The 18,713-nt window shown below is 31.5% G+C and overlaps 1 protein-coding gene across 1 annotated transcript in view; it reads right to left on the bottom strand.

Moving 5' to 3' along the window:
- LOC118199925 (uncharacterized) overlaps nt 1-18,713 on the bottom strand; it is a 45,550-nt gene that overhangs the window by 22,809 nt on the left and 4,028 nt on the right. Inside the window, exons 2-3 of the mRNA XM_085818274.1 lie at nt 8,987-9,155; nt 5,436-5,631 (exon numbers count right to left, since the gene is read on the bottom strand). Coding sequence (XP_085674400.1) covers nt 5,436-5,631; nt 8,987-9,032 — 242 coding nt within the window. The 5' untranslated portion in view covers nt 9,033-9,155. The remainder of the gene's footprint in view (nt 1-5,435; nt 5,632-8,986; nt 9,156-18,713) is intronic.

Raw genomic sequence — 18,713 nt, 5'->3', positions numbered from 1 at the left:
CTTCTTTGCTTGAGTAGCTGTCTGGCTCCTCTTCAATGGAAAAACAGTCTCATCAGATTTAACATTCCTGCTCACTAAAAACTTATCTTCCTCTGTATTCCATAGTTTGTATCCTTTCACGCCTTCAAGATATCCTATAAAGACACATTCTTGAGCACACTTCCCTAGCTTTTATTTCTGTAGCGTTTTATCAAACAGCCAAATATTCTCAGGTAACTAATTTGCACAAGCTTCTTGGTCCACAGATCTTCAGGTATGTTTCCTTCAGTAGCTTTTGATTGGCATTTGCTATGCAAATAACAGGCAGTAGCCACAGCATCTGCCCACAATTCTTGTGGGATGTTGGAATCTAGAAGACATCTAGTCATATCAAACAGAGTATGGTTCATTTTTTCTGCAACTCCATTTTGTTGTGGTGTCCAGGGAACTGGAAGTTGTCTTGTTATTCCACTTTTAGCCAGGAAATCATCAAATTATTTGTTGACATATTCCCCTTCATTGTTGCTTCGTAGAGTAGTGATTTTGAGTCTATGGAAATTTTCAACATTTGTTTTATATTCCATGAATTTTTCAAGGACTTGATCTTTAGATTTCATAGTTTTAACCACAGCATACCTTGAGTAGTCATCAACAAAGGTAACGACACACTTTGATCCACCTTTTGATGTAGGTGTGATAGGTCAAATTACGTCAATATGTACAACTGAAGTAATCTAGTTGAATGTTCGGCCATTTTCTTGGGAAATAGAGTCTTCTTCATTTTTCCCAAAACATACATTGAGCAAACAGTCTCCTTTTCTTGGATTTCTTCACGCGTCATATTCAAATCATCCCCTTTCATAAGTTTCTTAACTGCATCATGGTGGAAATGTCCTAATCTTTGATGCATAATTTATTCATGTCTGGAAAATATATTTTGTGCATTTGCTTCTCTTGTATAGTCTTCCATGCCTATGTGCAGCGAGAATGACCTTATCTTGTCGAGGATCTTTTATGATTGCTTTGCCCCTCTCAAAGGAAACAGTCATCCCTACTTCTTCTATTTTTCCCACTGAAAGAAGGTTACCATCAAGTTTAGGGACATACAAAACATTTGCTAGATGAATAACATCTTTCCCACATTCTCTGACAAGATTCAAAACAATGTCTCCCATGCCAGAAACTTCAATTTTTTCAAAATTGGCTATCTCAACTTGTGATTTCACTGAAGCTAAATTCATAAATTTCTGCTCTTGAGAACACATATGTTCAGTGGCTCCACTATCGAGGTACCAATCACAGACAGGTTTCCCACTGCAAGAATCAGCAAACAGTGCTTGATATACTTCATTAGAAACCATTTTTGAATGAGGGGTTTTAGCAGCAGAGCAATTTTTGGCAATATGACGCCACTCCCCACAAGAAACTTTTCTGTCGGTATTTTTATACTGTTTCTGTAATGGCTGCATAGTTTTAGTTCTGTACTTATCTTGAGTTTTGAGGGCTTTCTCTCCTATGACCTCACTGGTAGCGACTTCTGTTTTAACTTCTGTGTAGCGCAGTAATTTTTCTCAACGATGAGACACGATTTTATGATTTGGGTTGACAACGTATCTTCTTCACATTCTAAATTGAGAACAAGGACTTCATATTCCTTGGGCAAACCCATTAACATAACAAGGGCAACTTCTCTGTCTGCAAGACGATACCTTTCGGTGAAGGTCCATCAATCGATTCAGCTGAGAACTGACACTTTCTCCAGGTTTTAAAGGTACATTAAAAAATTCCTTTAAAAGTTGTAGATAATTCAAGAGTCTGAATTTTGTATGGATGTCTTTTAAAGTATCCCACACTTCTTTCGCTCTTTCACAGTCAACGATGTCATCTAAGAACTGGTCTTCAACCACTAATAGAAAGGTTAAGGCTTTCTCATTAATTTTCTTTTCGTCATTCTTTAATTCAGCACCATAACCTGGATCAATCGCTTCCCAACAATTTTTTTGAACTAAAACTGCTCATGCTCGGATTTTCCATGCATTGTAATTATCTCCGTTGAGTTTCTGAATCTTAATTTCTTCCATTGGATCGCTTTCAATGGGTTAGACTTAGCTTCGCCGGCACTGTGGATGTTGCTTCTTTTTCTTTCGGAAAAAATCAAAATTTCTTCTTCATTTCTGTCAAATAAACTTCTCTATAGCATATCGTGCTGATAACTATCAAAGTCATACTGTCGCCTGTATGGTGCTGAAGGCTCTTGCCAACGACAGGCACAATGTTGCACTCCTTGCCAAGATGAATTTAGTTGGCTTGTTCTGATGTTACTGTCAGACAGCTGAGATAAGACACAGCGACAACAAATATTATTAGTTGTTTTACTGAATAACAACACATCACTACATAAAAGACAAAATGTACTTTAATTCGGGCAATATTTTTTTTTTTTTTTTTTTTTAAATTGCTTAATTTATTGACTAAATTTATAAGACAAATGTATTGCGCTTTGCCATGTGACAACATGCTTCTTTTATATTGTTGAGTTTCCTGATTAAATTTAACATAAATACCTTATGCTTTGGAGTGGCAACAGAAATCTTTTATACTGCATAGTTTTTTAAACAAAAGTTCCCTAAATTAAGACTAAATATTAAATAACTATTAAACAAATTAAAATTTAGGCTTCAACCAAATGTCTTTTATTGTCAAGGATGCAAATTTAGAAAAAAAATTAATAATAGTTCATAGAATCATCTGGGTGCAAAAAAGACAACCTCAAAACTTTTCAATCAGGCTTCGTAAATCAAAAGTTTCTTGTAGCTTTTTTTCCTATAGCTTGCCATTTTAACACAATTTCTGGTGGAAAAATACTAAAGGGAAAAGTTTGGTTTGTTAAACTTTGAGAACAAAATAAAAGCTTTTCTTGGCAGTTTTTTCTGTTAGTATAAAAGTTGAAATGCCATCCAGAATATTTTCTTCAAGCAGACATACATACTACTACATCCGAGGTAGACAGCTGGTTCTTCAGTTTCTTGCAGGTAAAGGCCCAAAAAGAAGAGCCTGATGATATGGCATGCAGGAAGAAAGGAATTTAATTTTGGAATTACTCTGTTCCTACTTCCATGGTTTAAGCTGAAGTTTTCCCTCTTGGACTAACAAATTAATTTTACAACTATTTAACTTCGCAAAAGTCTTATTCAGTCTTCAGTTTTTTAAGTATTTACTTGAAAATAAAAAAATCTTTGAAGAACTACAAAATAGACAATATGAGCTAAAATGTTTTCTCTTAAAACTAATGTATATGCCTGCACATCTGATCTAGTATCATATTTATTTACCATAAATTAAGGTGTGTTATGTGTAAATATATGCTCAAACTAATTTTTAAAGTCAAAACATATACTAAATATATCTCACTTTATTTTCAATCACTTTTAAAAATATATATTAGTGCCGAGAACAAAAATAAACACTAATAAATTTTCATATTGAAGTTCCCCCTCCCATTAAAGTACTATAAATAATACTTTTACCTTGATCACAAAAAAAAAAAAAAAAAAAATCAGAGTACATTTTCAGATTACATGCTAGAAAGGCCTTACATATCTATCTATTAAAAATACATTTGTCCAAGTAACATTTTTTATAATATATTAAATCAACACCAATTTCACTTCTTTTATATCTGTTTTTACACTGACTCTTCTAAAATCATTGTTATGGATATTATGAATCATTGTTATGGATATTATGAAGCGAATATTATGAATTTGATAAGAAACAGTCAAATAATCAATTAGTTTTTTTTAAAAGACAAATATCAAAAAGGAAAATTATCCCATTAACAAATTTTAGAATGCATGAATTTTATTTATGATGCTGAAAATTAAGCATTTGTGACATTGAAATGAAAAGCTATTTGCAGCATTCTTTATGTAGAAAGAGATTCGGAAAACTGACATGTAGTGAATATGATGCTTCAGTAGGTTACATTCATAGGACCAGCAAAGGACAGACATCAGTATATCTCCAATACAGCAGGAGATGAAAAGCAGAAATTCTACTAATGATATAATAATGGGTAAAGGATTAATGCACATTTGTTACCTTCACAGAATTATCACAAGCATACACTGCTTAGGGTAGGTATCAGCATACAATGAATATTGTATAATGTAGCCAAGGATTATAATTAGAGGAGCATATAGGAATGGAGTCTACTTTACATCCATTCCTCCCACTGCTTTCGTTGTTCATGCTTGAAGATTGTATTGATAGCGAGATCGAGCGGTTAAAAAATTTTTGTAAGCCCACCTGGTATCACTGAGACATTGGTGCTAAGTTTTTTTGTTTCGGATCTTACTGTATCCGCTAAATGGGAACGCAATGAATCCAGAGCGATGAGTCCTCGGGATTGGTAAAAAGCCACGGCGCAATTTCCAATTTTGATCACTTTCTTCACTGCCAAAAGCTTAAAAGCAGTTGTATAACTTTTTCTTCGAGTAGGAGACAAAATAACAATATTTTTAAAGCGTGAATGATAAAGTAAACAAAAAGCAAGCTAGAAAGCAGAACACATTTTTAAATGTGTAAGAATGAACAAGCTACGTTACTTGGCAAGTAAATGTAGCTGTTTCCATTAAAAAAAAAAAAAAGTCATTGGAAAACGTGGGCAAAACCAATGGAGCTTAGATCCAAGTACATGCATTATGGAGTCTTTACACAAAGTGCCACCTACCTCAGTTAGACAAGTTTGAACTTATTGCACTGCCTTAGCGCAATATGAGGTTATAATATTGTAGCAAAGTTTAATTTAACCATTTCATTTTTGCATAACTTATGATTTGAACTAGTAAAGTTTTAAGGACAGAGGAAAAATAAAATTTAACTCAGATACGCTGCAGACCTAAATTTTCAACTTCTAAACACGTATAAGCCACGGCTTAGCTACCTGAAATTAGGGTAATCAAGAGGGAATGTGCAATTAATTTTGTATCTTGAATGTACATCTTTTCTAACACTCTTTTTATATTGTTAGCTGTTCTTCATTTTGAATTCAGTTATATTTATAATATACACTCTTCCTAGAAATCTAAATATGTTTTGATTTAAAAATATGAATTATGCTTAATAACAATCTAATGTATTAGCTTTGACTATATTACCTGAATACCAATTTGGCAGACTGTGACAGGTAAGAAAGAAAAGCCAAAATTCAAACTATAATTCAGAGTACAGAAATAGAATTTTTACCTGTGGCAGAAACAGAATACAGACATAGAATTTTTATTGTACAGAAATAGAACTTTTACCTGTTACAGAAATAGAATTTTTATCTGTAACAGAAACAGAATTTTTACCTGTGGAATTAGGCAGACTGACACAGGTAAGAAAGAAACAAGTGACAGGTAAGAAAAAAAAGCCAAAATTCAAACTATAATTTACAGAAACAGAATTTTTACCATTCTCGAACATCTTTCACAGCACCGAATTCTATAAAATAGTTTGGAATACTATCAAATCTCTCTTTCTCAAATGGTTGCCAGACTAAAACAATTTTTGATGCATTCATACTAATTTTCTTGGATATTTTTTTATATACATCATCATTGGGAAAATTTTGAAGAAAATTTACACAGCCACTGCAGAAATACATTTCTAAAAAATAAAATCCTTATTAGGATATCATGCAAGTATTTTTTATATATTACATAAAAATGAAATTTAAAAATTATTTTGAGCAATAAAAAGCAAATACTGAAAATAAATACAAGAGAGAAATATTAATTGTTAATTTAATTCCTTTTTCTAAAGTTGTTTCAAAATCTGACTTAATAAATCTTTTACAAGTGTCCATTGACAATCATTAACCCAAAATAAGATTATAACAGAATGTCTTATGATTATAAAAAGCAGTATAAAAATTAATTGAATAGTTTAAATATTTTATAAGGAAAGAGAGACAGAAAATATATCTTTATTAAAATACAATTTTATATTTTACATTAAATAAAAAAGTTGTAATGAAGAATAAATTTATCTTTCTCTAACTGGTCTTTGAATATATTTCAGTTTACATAGAGACAGTCATGACTACAGTCTTAAAGAACATTTTTGTGACTCCTCAACATAATGAAGTTACAAAAGCAATCAGGCTATTTTTAATGCCTGAGTAATAAAACATGAAAATTTAACATAATATATATAAATAATAACAAGAAATAAAAAACTTATTAGCATATAATGTATTTAATTACTATTTAATTAAACTAGAATATAATTTATTCACTCAGAATGATTACCGAACTTACTCGCCTAAGATGTCTCATTTTTCAATTTTTTACAAATAATGTTTCAAATTGGTTATGTGCTAATACTGAAGCCTGCCAGTTTTTTCTAGAATATGGATTCTGAAAATGCTTATAAGTTCTTTGGATTTCCTGATCATGGTAAAATCAGTATTATTTATTAAGCTTAAGATTAGAAATGCTTTTGTAGAGGGCATTTTTAACAGGAGCTAGTCTGTCTAAAAGAAAGCTCATGCAGTTAACCCCACTCAGTCACCTGAAATGGAACCCATGAAAAATTATCCTGGCTTAAGCTACTTCTTGAAGAAATGAAAGATCAAATGTAAAATTAAGCAAAAAAGCAACCTCAAAATGATTGTTTCACAACTACATTTTAGGGCTATCAAATTTAAAATTTTATTTTTTTTTCCTAATTTTATATTAGCATTTCCCCCCTCCCCAAACAGCAAGATTTATTTTTTTCTAGATAACATAATACACTGGTTATCATAAATTAAGGAAAAATCACAAAAATAGCGATAACTCCCTCAAAAATAAGCCAAACCGTGTACAATATGTTGCCAAGAAAGAGTAGCTGAGTAAAACTCCAATATGGAAATTAGTGGCGCTGCACTTGGAATATGTCATCTGCGAGGAGCATAAAAGTCCATGTTTGAGAGCAAGCCCACATATTTCACTGTGATAGTGACATCAGAAATCTGAGATAGCCAATTCGTAACAATGATCTCCAAGCATCATTTGCCTGCAGAACTATGACAGAAAGCCATTGGAGACTAGAAGCAGGACAAAGCCTAACAGAAGTGGCCAGATGGTTATGTGAGTCCTTCTGTGGTTCATAGACTTTGGAGGCAATTTCAAATCACAGATTCAGCACCTAGGAGGTTCAGCCAAGGACGGCAACTGCTACGACGAGCGCCGATGACCGATATTTGACACTATGTGCACTCGGGAATAGAACCGCTACTCCGACTCTTCTTAGATCCTGCATTGCTGCAGCCACCGGAAGGTTGGTGTCAATGTCAACTGTTTGTAGAAGGCTTAACAAAGGTGGTCTGTATGCAAGGCACACAATTATTTTGCGTGCTGCTCAAGTCACGCCATAGGAGAGACCGTTTGCAGTGGACATGACAACATGTCCACTTAACGCCTGAGCAATGGACGGCTATTCTCTTTACAGATGAGTCCAGGTTTAGTCTAGAATGTGATAGTAGGCGTTATTTGTTATGGAGAGAACCTGGAACCCGTTATCATTCGTCAAACATCCGTGAAAGAGATGCATATGGAGAAGGCAGTGCCTGTATTTGGGGTGGCATCTCTTTGGGTGCACGCACAGACCTACATGTTTTTCCAAGGGGACCCGTGAATGCTCATGTTTATAGAGATGACATCCTTGATGCTTATGTGCGCCCATATGCCAGGGCAATAGGTGATGCTTTCCTGTTACAGGACGACAATGCAAGACCACGCAGGGCTCACATCGTATATGATTATCTTCAACAGAAAACAATTATGCGCATGGAGTGACCAGCTCGATCCCCGGACTTGAATTCTATCAAGCATGTTTGGGATGCTTTAGGAAGACATCTAGCTGCTCTCAATCCGCCCCCTTAGACCCTTGGCACACTTGCAACTGCTTTGCAAGAACAATGGCTCTCACTTCCTATATAACTGATAGACCGCATAATTGAAAGCATCACACATCGCTGAATGTGCTGTATTGCTTCTAGAGGTGATTATATTAAATATTGAAGGTACTTTTACTATAGCAAACTGACATCTTCGATTTGTTCATTTTATACATGTGCTATTTTCTATACTACCATAATTGTCTGGTAATTTCTTTTTATGTCGTTTGATACCTTACTATGTGTTGTATATTGTGGGTAAGTTTCATAAAATTCTACATGTAACTTTTTCAGTAATCGTGATTTTTGTGATTTTTCCTTAATTTATGATAACCAGTGTAAATCATTTATAAACTCTGAACCTGAAACTCTTAAGATATTCTTCATATTGTTTGTTTTATCTTCAACATAAAATGGTCATTTTCCAAAGATACACTTTCTCAAGAAACTTCACTTATTGTCATAGTCTTACTAAGCATATTCCACAATGTTGAAATTAATAGGTTTTAAATTAGAATAATTAAATCACAAGACCTGCTTGATAATTTTGTAGGTTTGAGGACTTGCATAAACAGCTATCTCACTAAATTATGGATGTTCTCTTACTCAACATCTAACCAACAATCATCTATCATGGACATGGAAGTAAAAGAATTACAAGACAATTTTAAGAGGATCTTTAAATCTCAATCATATCTGAAGTCTGGAATCAATTTTAAGAAAGATCTGAATGAATAGCACTGACAGTACTTTTCTTTATGATTAAAGACCTAATTTATTTAGTTTTAACATGTAAATACAATTTAAAATATTATGCACTAATTGGTTACAAATTACAATTAAAACACTATTTTTCTTTCATATATGGTTTGATATTAAAATAAGAACTTTTCGACTGAATTACATGCTTTCTACAATTTAGTTGCCAATTTTTTGGCCTTTAAAATAACAGAATGAATCCTCCAAAGACTGAATCCATGTATTGAAACATAAATATTCAATTAACTAATATTATACAGGTAATTTCTGAAACTAATTTTCCCTCAAATATATATTTATAACAAGTTAGATATAACTTACTATGAGCTTCTGGACCAAAATTAAAGGCTTTTACATGTGTACCCATCCGTCTCTTCCATTTTTTAGGAGGACTGCCGGATTCATTAAATAGTTTATATGGTAATTCAGCATTTCTCTTTCTCTTTTTCAATGAGGTAATAGAAAACTGGGCTTGGATATTCTGGTTGTTCTGAAATTTGGTGAACTTATTTTGGTTATTCTAAAATCAATAAAAGTTAATTTTTTAAATAAAAAATTCAGGGCAGGCCTTTATAAAAATTGCACACCTTGCTCATCTTATACTATATAAAAATGCAATTTAATTAATTCACCATACACAAATAATTATCATTTAAAAACATGCCAAAAATATTCTCTGCATTGTATCCATTAATTAAATATACATATTTCTATAAGCACTAACTATATTTTAATAATAAACAGAGGATGTTTCAGAATCTCTGCTCAAATAACGATCATTATCCAATTAAAACCTACAAAGTAAACAAATGCATAAACAGATAAAAAGGAAGGAGACAGAAAGAAATAACAAAGATATTTTAAATATAAAAAACTTTACAGGCAGTTAGAATTTTTAAAACTTATCTTTATGTTCAACATTTAAATCTCATAATTTCAAATACTGGGGGAAACTAACATAAAAATTATTTTTGCCATGACACATAGTCTCATCACAAAATAATGAGTAAATACTTTAAGGATAAATTTTGTGTGTTTTAGCTGAACTTGTGATGACGAAAAATTACATCAAAATTTCTCATCATGTTAAATAACGTTTTCAGGAAATATTACACCAAAAGACACAATTTAACACATAAATCAAAAGCAATAATAAATCACAATTTAGAAAAGAAATCATACATATCTTCATACTATCACGATGCACAGTAGCAAGTTAAAACCTAGTCTGTAAGTGTTGAAGCACTGGAATACTTGCATGCAGTCCAACCTTTGTTGAAGCTACTGTAAAATTTTCTAATTGTAATATGTCCCATATGTGTTTTTAAGGAAGAACATGAATATGATAGGAAGAGATCACTAATAATTATATAGCAGTTCATAATGTTTAATAAGTAGGTAAAAGATAATTAAATTGGAAGCTGAACGAGTTAGTGAAAACATGTGAAGTAATATAACTTAAAAGTTCCTGCAAAGAAAATAACAGTTCAGGAAATACAGAGATCACACAAATGTAATTTAAAGCAAACAAGATCAGATCGCTACAAAGTGCTCAAGAGGCATAACACATAGCAAGCTATGCAAAAATAAAGAAATAATGATTCTATATAAGTAGATTCAGAATTCATTGCCATGGGATTTATAAACTCATAGTTGTATACAAGAATAATAATATCAGACAGAGGTCTGCAGTAGTTTTCACAGAACAGCAGTAAACATGGAAAAAAAAAAAAAAAAAAAATAGATGCCTTAAGATAACTACACATGGCCAGGGAGGGGATATTTATAGTACCGGCACTTCCGTTCTAAGCATATTTTAGTTTGACTATGATTTATGTACTGCAAATTATGATATCAGTTTTAAATTTATCTAGTAAAATAATAACTAATAATTAATACTAAAAGTAAACTATTCACAGAATTTTGAAATTTATTTAATATTTTTCATGAAAAATTTTATAAATATGTTTTTGAAACATATTTAGGAACAATTATTCCATCCATCTTTGTTCCATACCATTCATTAACAATTTTCCAACTTGTATACCGATTTCTCAAAACTGATGGTAGCTTTTTTGATCAGCATCTTTCAGTTCAACAGTTTTCCTTAAAATTTGAAGTGATTTTTCTCAAGTTGATTGATTTGGCATGTCATCACTTTTTCTGTATCACTTCTGATGCCAGTTTCTTCAGTTCCATTAACACTTTTTTTAAATATCATAGCTCGTTTTTGCACAGGTTGTCTCAATATTGTTGTTAGTTAACTAAAATTCTAATAATGAAGCTTCATAATTCATGTCTAAAACATAAACTATAGCTTCCAGCTCCTCAGAAGTTTCTACATAACAGCTACATTTTTTAAAACAGCTTTTAATATTGTTTTAAGAGATTGATCTTCTGCATTGACTATAATACGCATGGTCTTTAGCAGAGATAGTGATTTACTTATCTCCTTTGAAGTACTAGCATCTTCACAAAATTTATGTTTATTAATTCTATTTATTCTGTTCCCAAGCATCTTTTCTGTAATGACAGTGAAAGCTTTCACAATACCCTAGCCCAAAGGCTGAATGCTAGAAGCAGTACAGTCAAAACTTGTTAATCCGGACTCGTCGGGATTTCGGCGATTCCGGATTATAGATCATCAGTTTAAATCTGGTAAGATGGCATGCAGAAATTACAAAATTAAAAATATGAAACCATAATTTATGAAATAAAGAACAATTATGATCTAAAATAAAGCAAAATTTACAAAAAGAAAAAGCTTAATATTTATTTGTTTACTTTATTAAACATTTCTTTCAATGTAAGTTGCTTCGTTTCATGTAATAATACTTTCTCTTTAATTCTATTAAACAGACATAATTACTTGTTTAGTTACAAAGTTCTGCTGTTCAAGTCCTATAATTGCTGTGTCGAGAATACCGACTAATTTGTCAATCGAAATTTTTTCGTTTTCAATAACCTCTGTTACTTTCTTTACTATCGGAAGCGAATTATAATTACGAGGAACTCGTTTTAAATCATATCAAAGATGGAGCACATCGAGATGAAATACTACATTTGGTAAGGAATTATAAGCCAAATAAAAACATCTGCGCAAGATCAGGATAGTGCTGACAAATCAACTTCCAATTCATTACGTGCGGCAGCATCCCCCCCCCCATTTCCAATTTATTTACTTACGTTAACAGTTTAAGAAATTTATTTCCAGAAATAGAAGAGGAGGCATTAAACACATCAGAAATAAAAACTTATTCTGATACTAATAAAAGGTCATGAAAACGGAAAGAAATTTTTGATGCAGTTCATCATGATGAGGATGACAAAAGTTCATGTAATCAGAGTCAAGAAGCCTTTAAATGAAATTGCTTTTATGTAATATGTGAGAAAATATCTTTTAAACTAAAAACTACGTAGCAAAAGTTACAAAGACATTAATGCGATTTTAAAAATATTTGATACACACTCCAATGACAATGTATCAACTGAATTCGAAGATACCACATTACTAAAAAATGGTACAGTGAAGACACTGATACAAAAAAATTGGATGACTAACTGTTACAATTTCTATTACTTTGTAAAAGTCAAAATTTAAGTTGCCATCAGACATGCTACGATTTATAAAGACTAAAAAAATTGTATTGACATTTCAAATATGGAAATCATACTACGTATATTTTTAAATTTGCCTGTACCGAATGCATCTGGTGAAAGATCGTTTTCCGGGTTAAAACACATAAATACTATTTACAAAACAAACAAAATTAACTTCTTTAGCTGTACTACACATAGAACAAAATATGTTGGACAATATTAGTTACGAAGAAATAATAGATAAATTTGCAGAATTGAAATCCAGAAAAAAGGATTTTTTTAATTAATTTCATAATCATTCTTTCAAAACTATGTTTTTGACATTTAACAGAACAAATTTTGTTTTCTTAATTTATGGCATACAAACAAATAGTTCCAATTCTATTGATTATACTGATACATAATTAAACACATGTTTATAATTATGCTAACAATGGAAACTGTATAAAAATTTTTGAAAAACTGACTATTTTTGTTAATTATTATTATATACCTATCATTTATTATATTGTTAGAAAGTTCTCGTTAAAGTTACATAACACTCCGGATGTAAAAGCCTGACAGAAAAAAATGTCTAGGGCTCTAAAAGAGGTTCATCAGTCCCTGTTTGTCCTAATAAAATTTTTAAAACTGTTGTAAAGGCATGTCTAAATTAGTCATTTATTAATACAATGCCATCTGGTGGCATTTCTTTTTCACTGAAAGGCATTCCCATCCCTTCATCAAGTCCATGGCAAATTTTGCAACTTTCTGATGACTGGTTTCGCCTGTAGGCAACTTTGAAATACAGTTCTTTAATTCTGAACAACCTGTATAATTGTATTCTGAACAACCTGTATAATTGAGAAATTGCAGAAAGATTAAATATATCACACACAACAAATGAAAATCACATAAGATGTCTTGTACCTGTTAAGAAGTTTGATATTCAGGTTCCACATGAACTGAAAGAAATTCACTCAATGAATCAATATCTGCAATATGCATTTCAAACACAATTTTTTGACCCCTTTTTTTAAACGAATTATCATTGGTGATGAAAAACAGATCGTCTGCAATAACATTAATCAAAAAAGATCATGGTTCAAGAATGATGAATCAGCACAAATCACATCGTAAGCTAAATTGCATTAGAAAAAGACTGCACTGCCAATTTGGTGGGATTTTAAAGCTATGTAATAAGGTGGTAGTGGATGTTGTTGGGATTACAGAGGAACCACTTCCAAGCAACCAAATGATCAACTCAGATGTTAATTGCGAGCAACTTATGAAACTGGAGGAAACAGAGAGAAAAGGTCAGAATTGGTAAATCACAAAGGAATCATGTTCCACCACGACATGGTGAGGCTTCATACATATCTAGCAATATACAGTCAAAAGTCTTTAATCCAGACTCGTCGGTACTTCGCCGATTCCAGATTATCGTTTTTTCCGGATTATAGATCATCAGTTTAAATCTGGTAAGATGGCATGCAGAAATTATAAAATTAAAAATATGAAACTGTAATTTATGAAATAAAGAGCAATTATGATCTAAAGGGTATCAAAATTTACAAAAAGCTTAATATTTATTTGTTTACTTTATTAAACATTTCTTTCAACGCGTGCATGCGTACAGCATACATTACACATAGTCGAAATTAGAAAATTGTAACCAGAACACTATTTGATGTGTATTCGTGATATTTATAATGACGAGGAATTTGATTTAAATCATATCAAAGACGGAGTACATCGAGATGAAATACTACATCTAGTAAGGAATTATAAGCGGAATAAAATAAAAACATCTGCCCTGAAGATAAGGATAGTGCTGACAGATCAACTTCCAGTTCATTGCGCGCCGCAACGTTCCCCCCCCCCCCGGATTTGGTATGGTCAAATCCTAGAGCCCAGTCACCCTTTAAAACACCCTAATACCCAGTCACCTTTTAAAACAGGGAATATATAAGGTATTTTCTGCAGGCCTTCATGGTGTAACTGGAAGCATGCTCAATGTGTATTTGGGACACCCAGAGCTCAAATCCCTGTGAGGACAGACTTCTTCAGTTTCCTGACTTTTGAAAAATTCTAATAACTCTACACTGTATGGTAATGGTAAGAAGCATTTCATAAACTTTTTTTTTTAACAACTCTTGGTAAACATATGTCTAAACCAAAGGGAAGATTTTGAATATGGAAATCTTAGAAAAGGAATTCATAATCTTTTTCTTCCATTGATCCTCTTTAAAAGAATGGTTTTCTTCATCAACCTTTAACATTTTTTTTCATAATACACAATCTTCAACATAATCATAACACATATTTTGAAAAAAAAATGGTTTATTAGATTCATGTTTTAGTATTTTTTGTGTTATTATAATTTTTAACTTATAATTTGTAGCTCGGGAGTGTTCCAGTGCTCTTAAAATTTCTTCTGGTAACGAAGACTCTATTAAGAGAAACAGCATAGAAGCATATGTCTCGTGTCTATTTATCTCTGGTGACTAAAGAATTTCCAATGAATGCTATATCGCTTCTAATAAGATATAATTTTATCTCAATTTTTTTTGTTAATATTTAGTTTTTGAAGAACTAATGTTAACAAGTTTCTAACACACACATTAATAATTTCTTGTTTCTGAAAAAATCTTGTAAATGCTTAACCACATTTTCATAACTGACACTGCCCAGAGAAAAACTTTTAATTAATTTCTCTGCTATGCTGCCTTTCTCTATAATTTGGCATACATAAGAATATTTATAGTGAAAATCTATATTTGGATTTTTATCGATTTTTTGGAACTGTCCTCAAAAACGTAGTCAATTCCTAGCATTTCCATTAAATCTGAGCAGTTGCATTTTAGGGTGCCTCTAAAAAAAATTGTCACTGAATCAAAACAAGAGAGAAAACTTTCTCTGTTTGGTGCTATCAATTGTTTCAGTTTTTTCTAAAATACGCTAGTGATCAATATAACTCTCCGATTCCTCTATTTCCTTAGCTAAAATATTTATTTTCTTTCTCAGTATTTACTCTACATTTAAGTTTCATGTTAATTTAAAGCAGAAAATAAAACATTTAGTTACAAAAATATAAAAGAAAATCTTCACTTATTTAAAATAAAATATTCAACCATTTTTGAATTTGTTTCTATTCATAAAAATCTGCCCTAGAACACAGTATCTCCAAATGGGGGGGGGGCAGAATATGAAATAACTCATTGCAGCCGCATAATATCTCTGGATGCCATATGTTACAGATGTCAGCTGACACAAGAAGAAGTAATCCACTCAGATAACATAGTTCAAGTAAGAATATAATGTTTTGTAACATTATGACATAAAATGGTTACACTGCACTACCCTTAAAACACTCATTTTATTCAAGCACATAAATTTAAACTTAAATATCATTCTGAAAGCTAAAATTATTCTCACATTAAATTTGGCATAAATTTTATACCCATGCTTTCATAAACATTCTACATTTTACTCAGCTTGGAACACAAATGCAACTGCTATTTTTATAATTCAAAAAAGAAGTCAATGGAGGCTACTAAAATGATTTTAACTTTACACTGAACTATGGAATTTGAATGCTCTAGTTTCTGCTCCATATTGTTTTCTACTCAGGACTAAGTGAAGGCATTTCCGAACAACATTAATTAAACTTAAATGCACTTTAAAATGCATGACTTAGGTTATTCAAATATTTATAATGTGATTCAGACGTAAAATATATCAATATTTAACCGAAAACTCTAAATTTTGCAATTCTTCATTTCTTTCTTCCATGAGAGTACAGTAGAACAAATAAGTAACCAAGTCCTACTTGAAATTCAAATCTTCAACCTGGAATTCAGAGTAGCAGTCAGCCTCTATTAAGTGTTGTACAATCGAGAAAAATATAAAACAAAGGTAAACATTTTTATTGGTATTCTCTGCACTGAGATAAAAGTGCATTTTTACTTTGGCTTTTAATAAATTCAGACACGTTTTCCCAAATGAAATACAGCTAATAAAAATGCCTCAATAAATTTAAAGACATTTTCCCAAATGAAATATAGCTCATAAAAATTTCTCTTCCTGATGGGTTTACATTTTGACAAGAAGCATTTTCTTTCTAAGCCACTAAAGTTTTCCTAAACTTTGTGCTCATCCTAGGGAAATTAAATAGTTCATTCTGTATCTTGTACCAGTATTATTTTTGCTAACTGCTAAGTAAATTATGGCATTAATATTTTTTGGTACCACTGCAATTCATTTGTACAACTTTGGCAGGGCCCTTTGGCTAAAATTATGATTCCACTTAAAAAAAAAAAAAAAAAAAAAAAAAAAAAAAAAACAGAAATACCGGAAACAGAAATCAGCTGAATTCAAGCCTTGATCACAGTGAAATTTCTGTCTTAAAATAGATTTTAACAACAAACTGAAATTGTAAATATCTTATAACTGACCATGGCATAAGAAAACTTTCTTTAACAGCATAAACTATCAACTACCTAGTTTCCTTGCATTATGCAGTTTGAGTATGCCTCATATTTTGACCTTTATTATGTACATTTTCTTAATGCTTTATAATTAAGTAATTTTTATTTTTCTATAGGACAATAAAAACCTTAATATCGGTAGAATTAAGCCTTCTAAAAGCCTTTCTATTTCAGTTTCAGTTACGCTTCAAATTTCTTTACGATAATAATAATAATGTTTCCCTTAATATTTCAAGTTTAATACATTATCATATGTAACTCTGAAAGAAGCTAAGAAATAAAAGAAACAACTTTAAACTAAATATAAGATACAATGTAAAACTCTGATGCAGAATATTCCCTTTTGTGTAATAATAATGTCTAAAACGTAATAATAAATACATAATAATAATGTCCAAAATGTAATAATAAATTACAATCAATTTGCTGCTAAATAACAAACACTTTTTTCCACCATCCGAATGTGATAAAAGTACTGCATGCATTTAGGGAAATTCCGAACACATTTTTTATGTAGCAACACAAAGAAGGATTTGAAATTCGGAAAAAAGATAGAGACAGCAAGCAGCAATAAGTGATCTTTATTTCAAAATGATAGTCAGAATACAGAGCGAGAACGGCGTAGGCTCAGTAGGATATAGAACCACAGTGGACAGCGATGCACGAAGAAACATGTCTAGACATAGAGTTAATAAGAGTGCGGATAGTGTCCTGAGGGAGGGCTCTCCATTCCCTTTCAACCATTTGCCACAGTTAGTCTTCTGAAGAAGGCAGGGGCAGAGTCTGCAAATGGCGTCCAATCACATCCCACACATGTTCGATTGGTGACAGGTCAGAAGAGTAAGGTGGCCAGGGAAGCATCTGTACACAGGGTTCGTACACATTTCCTTACATGAAAATTAAGAACTTTTAAGGACTTTTAAGGACCATCAAAGAAAAAATTAAGGACCTATCAGCAAACAAAAAAACGAATAGAATAAAGCAATTATCCATACAACCGACTTCATGCTTGTAATTTCACTTTAAGAAACTAACAGAAGTGTGTATTACGCACTATTATTAAATTTACTTTAATACTTACCATAAAACAATTTTGAAAATTAAACTAACTCCCTACAAGTTACGAAGTAGATAACATTAAATTAGGAACATAATTTCTTTAAAAACATGTATAAGTGTATTTTACACTAATAACAGTCACTATTTTAGAGATTTACATGATTATTATTTAATTTATTTGATATTTATTTAAACACAGTCAACTACTATTATAATCACAATGTAAGAATATTTTGCAGATTAAAATAACTGATTTGTAAACATACAATTTATTTCCTTGGTTTTTTGAAAGATACTAGAATAATAAACTGTACAATAAAAGATACAAAACATTTGTGCTTTTTTTAAATCTGAAATCTTTTCAGCTATTTTAACATCTAATTTATTTATGTCTATTTCCTTTTCTTTAACTATTCTTCTAAGTTCATTTGCTTTGATAAACAAATCAATGTTCATGCTGGTCTCAAGCTTCATCTGCATCTACTTCTTCATTAATATCTTTAATGTCCCTTTGAAGAAATTTTTTCTTCTGCTTCATATAATCAATTTTTTCCTCGAGTCACTTAAATTTTCAATTTCAATTGCTTTATTTACAGAGAAGCCCCTTTCCACAGAGGCCTGTCCATGTGACAAGATAAGAATATTTTCACTATTTTCCATACTTTTGAATAGTGAAAATCATGAAAATAAGAAGTGAGAAATGTGTCAAGAGAAAGATTTTGAGGATCAAAAGTAGAAAATTCATGTAAATTTGTCTTAACTACTCTGTCTAGAAACTCTCCAAACTGCAGCAGAATTTCATCCCAATCATCTTGTAAAACACGTTTATTCTGCATTAATACCGTTAGAACTATTTTCATTTTGTTCTGGGCTTTTTCACCATCAATCGCGGGTCTATACAAGATGCATTTCGAATAAGA

This window comes from Stegodyphus dumicola, chromosome 6 (assembly GCF_044657685.1).
Source record: "Stegodyphus dumicola isolate Sdum_Otavi_A_Nest chromosome 6, ASM4465768v1".
In the NCBI taxonomy this organism is placed as follows: Eukaryota; Metazoa; Arthropoda; class Arachnida; order Araneae; family Eresidae; genus Stegodyphus; species Stegodyphus dumicola.
The sequence above is the reverse complement of the archived record's forward strand: the minus strand, read 5'-3'. Positions and strand labels throughout refer to the sequence as shown.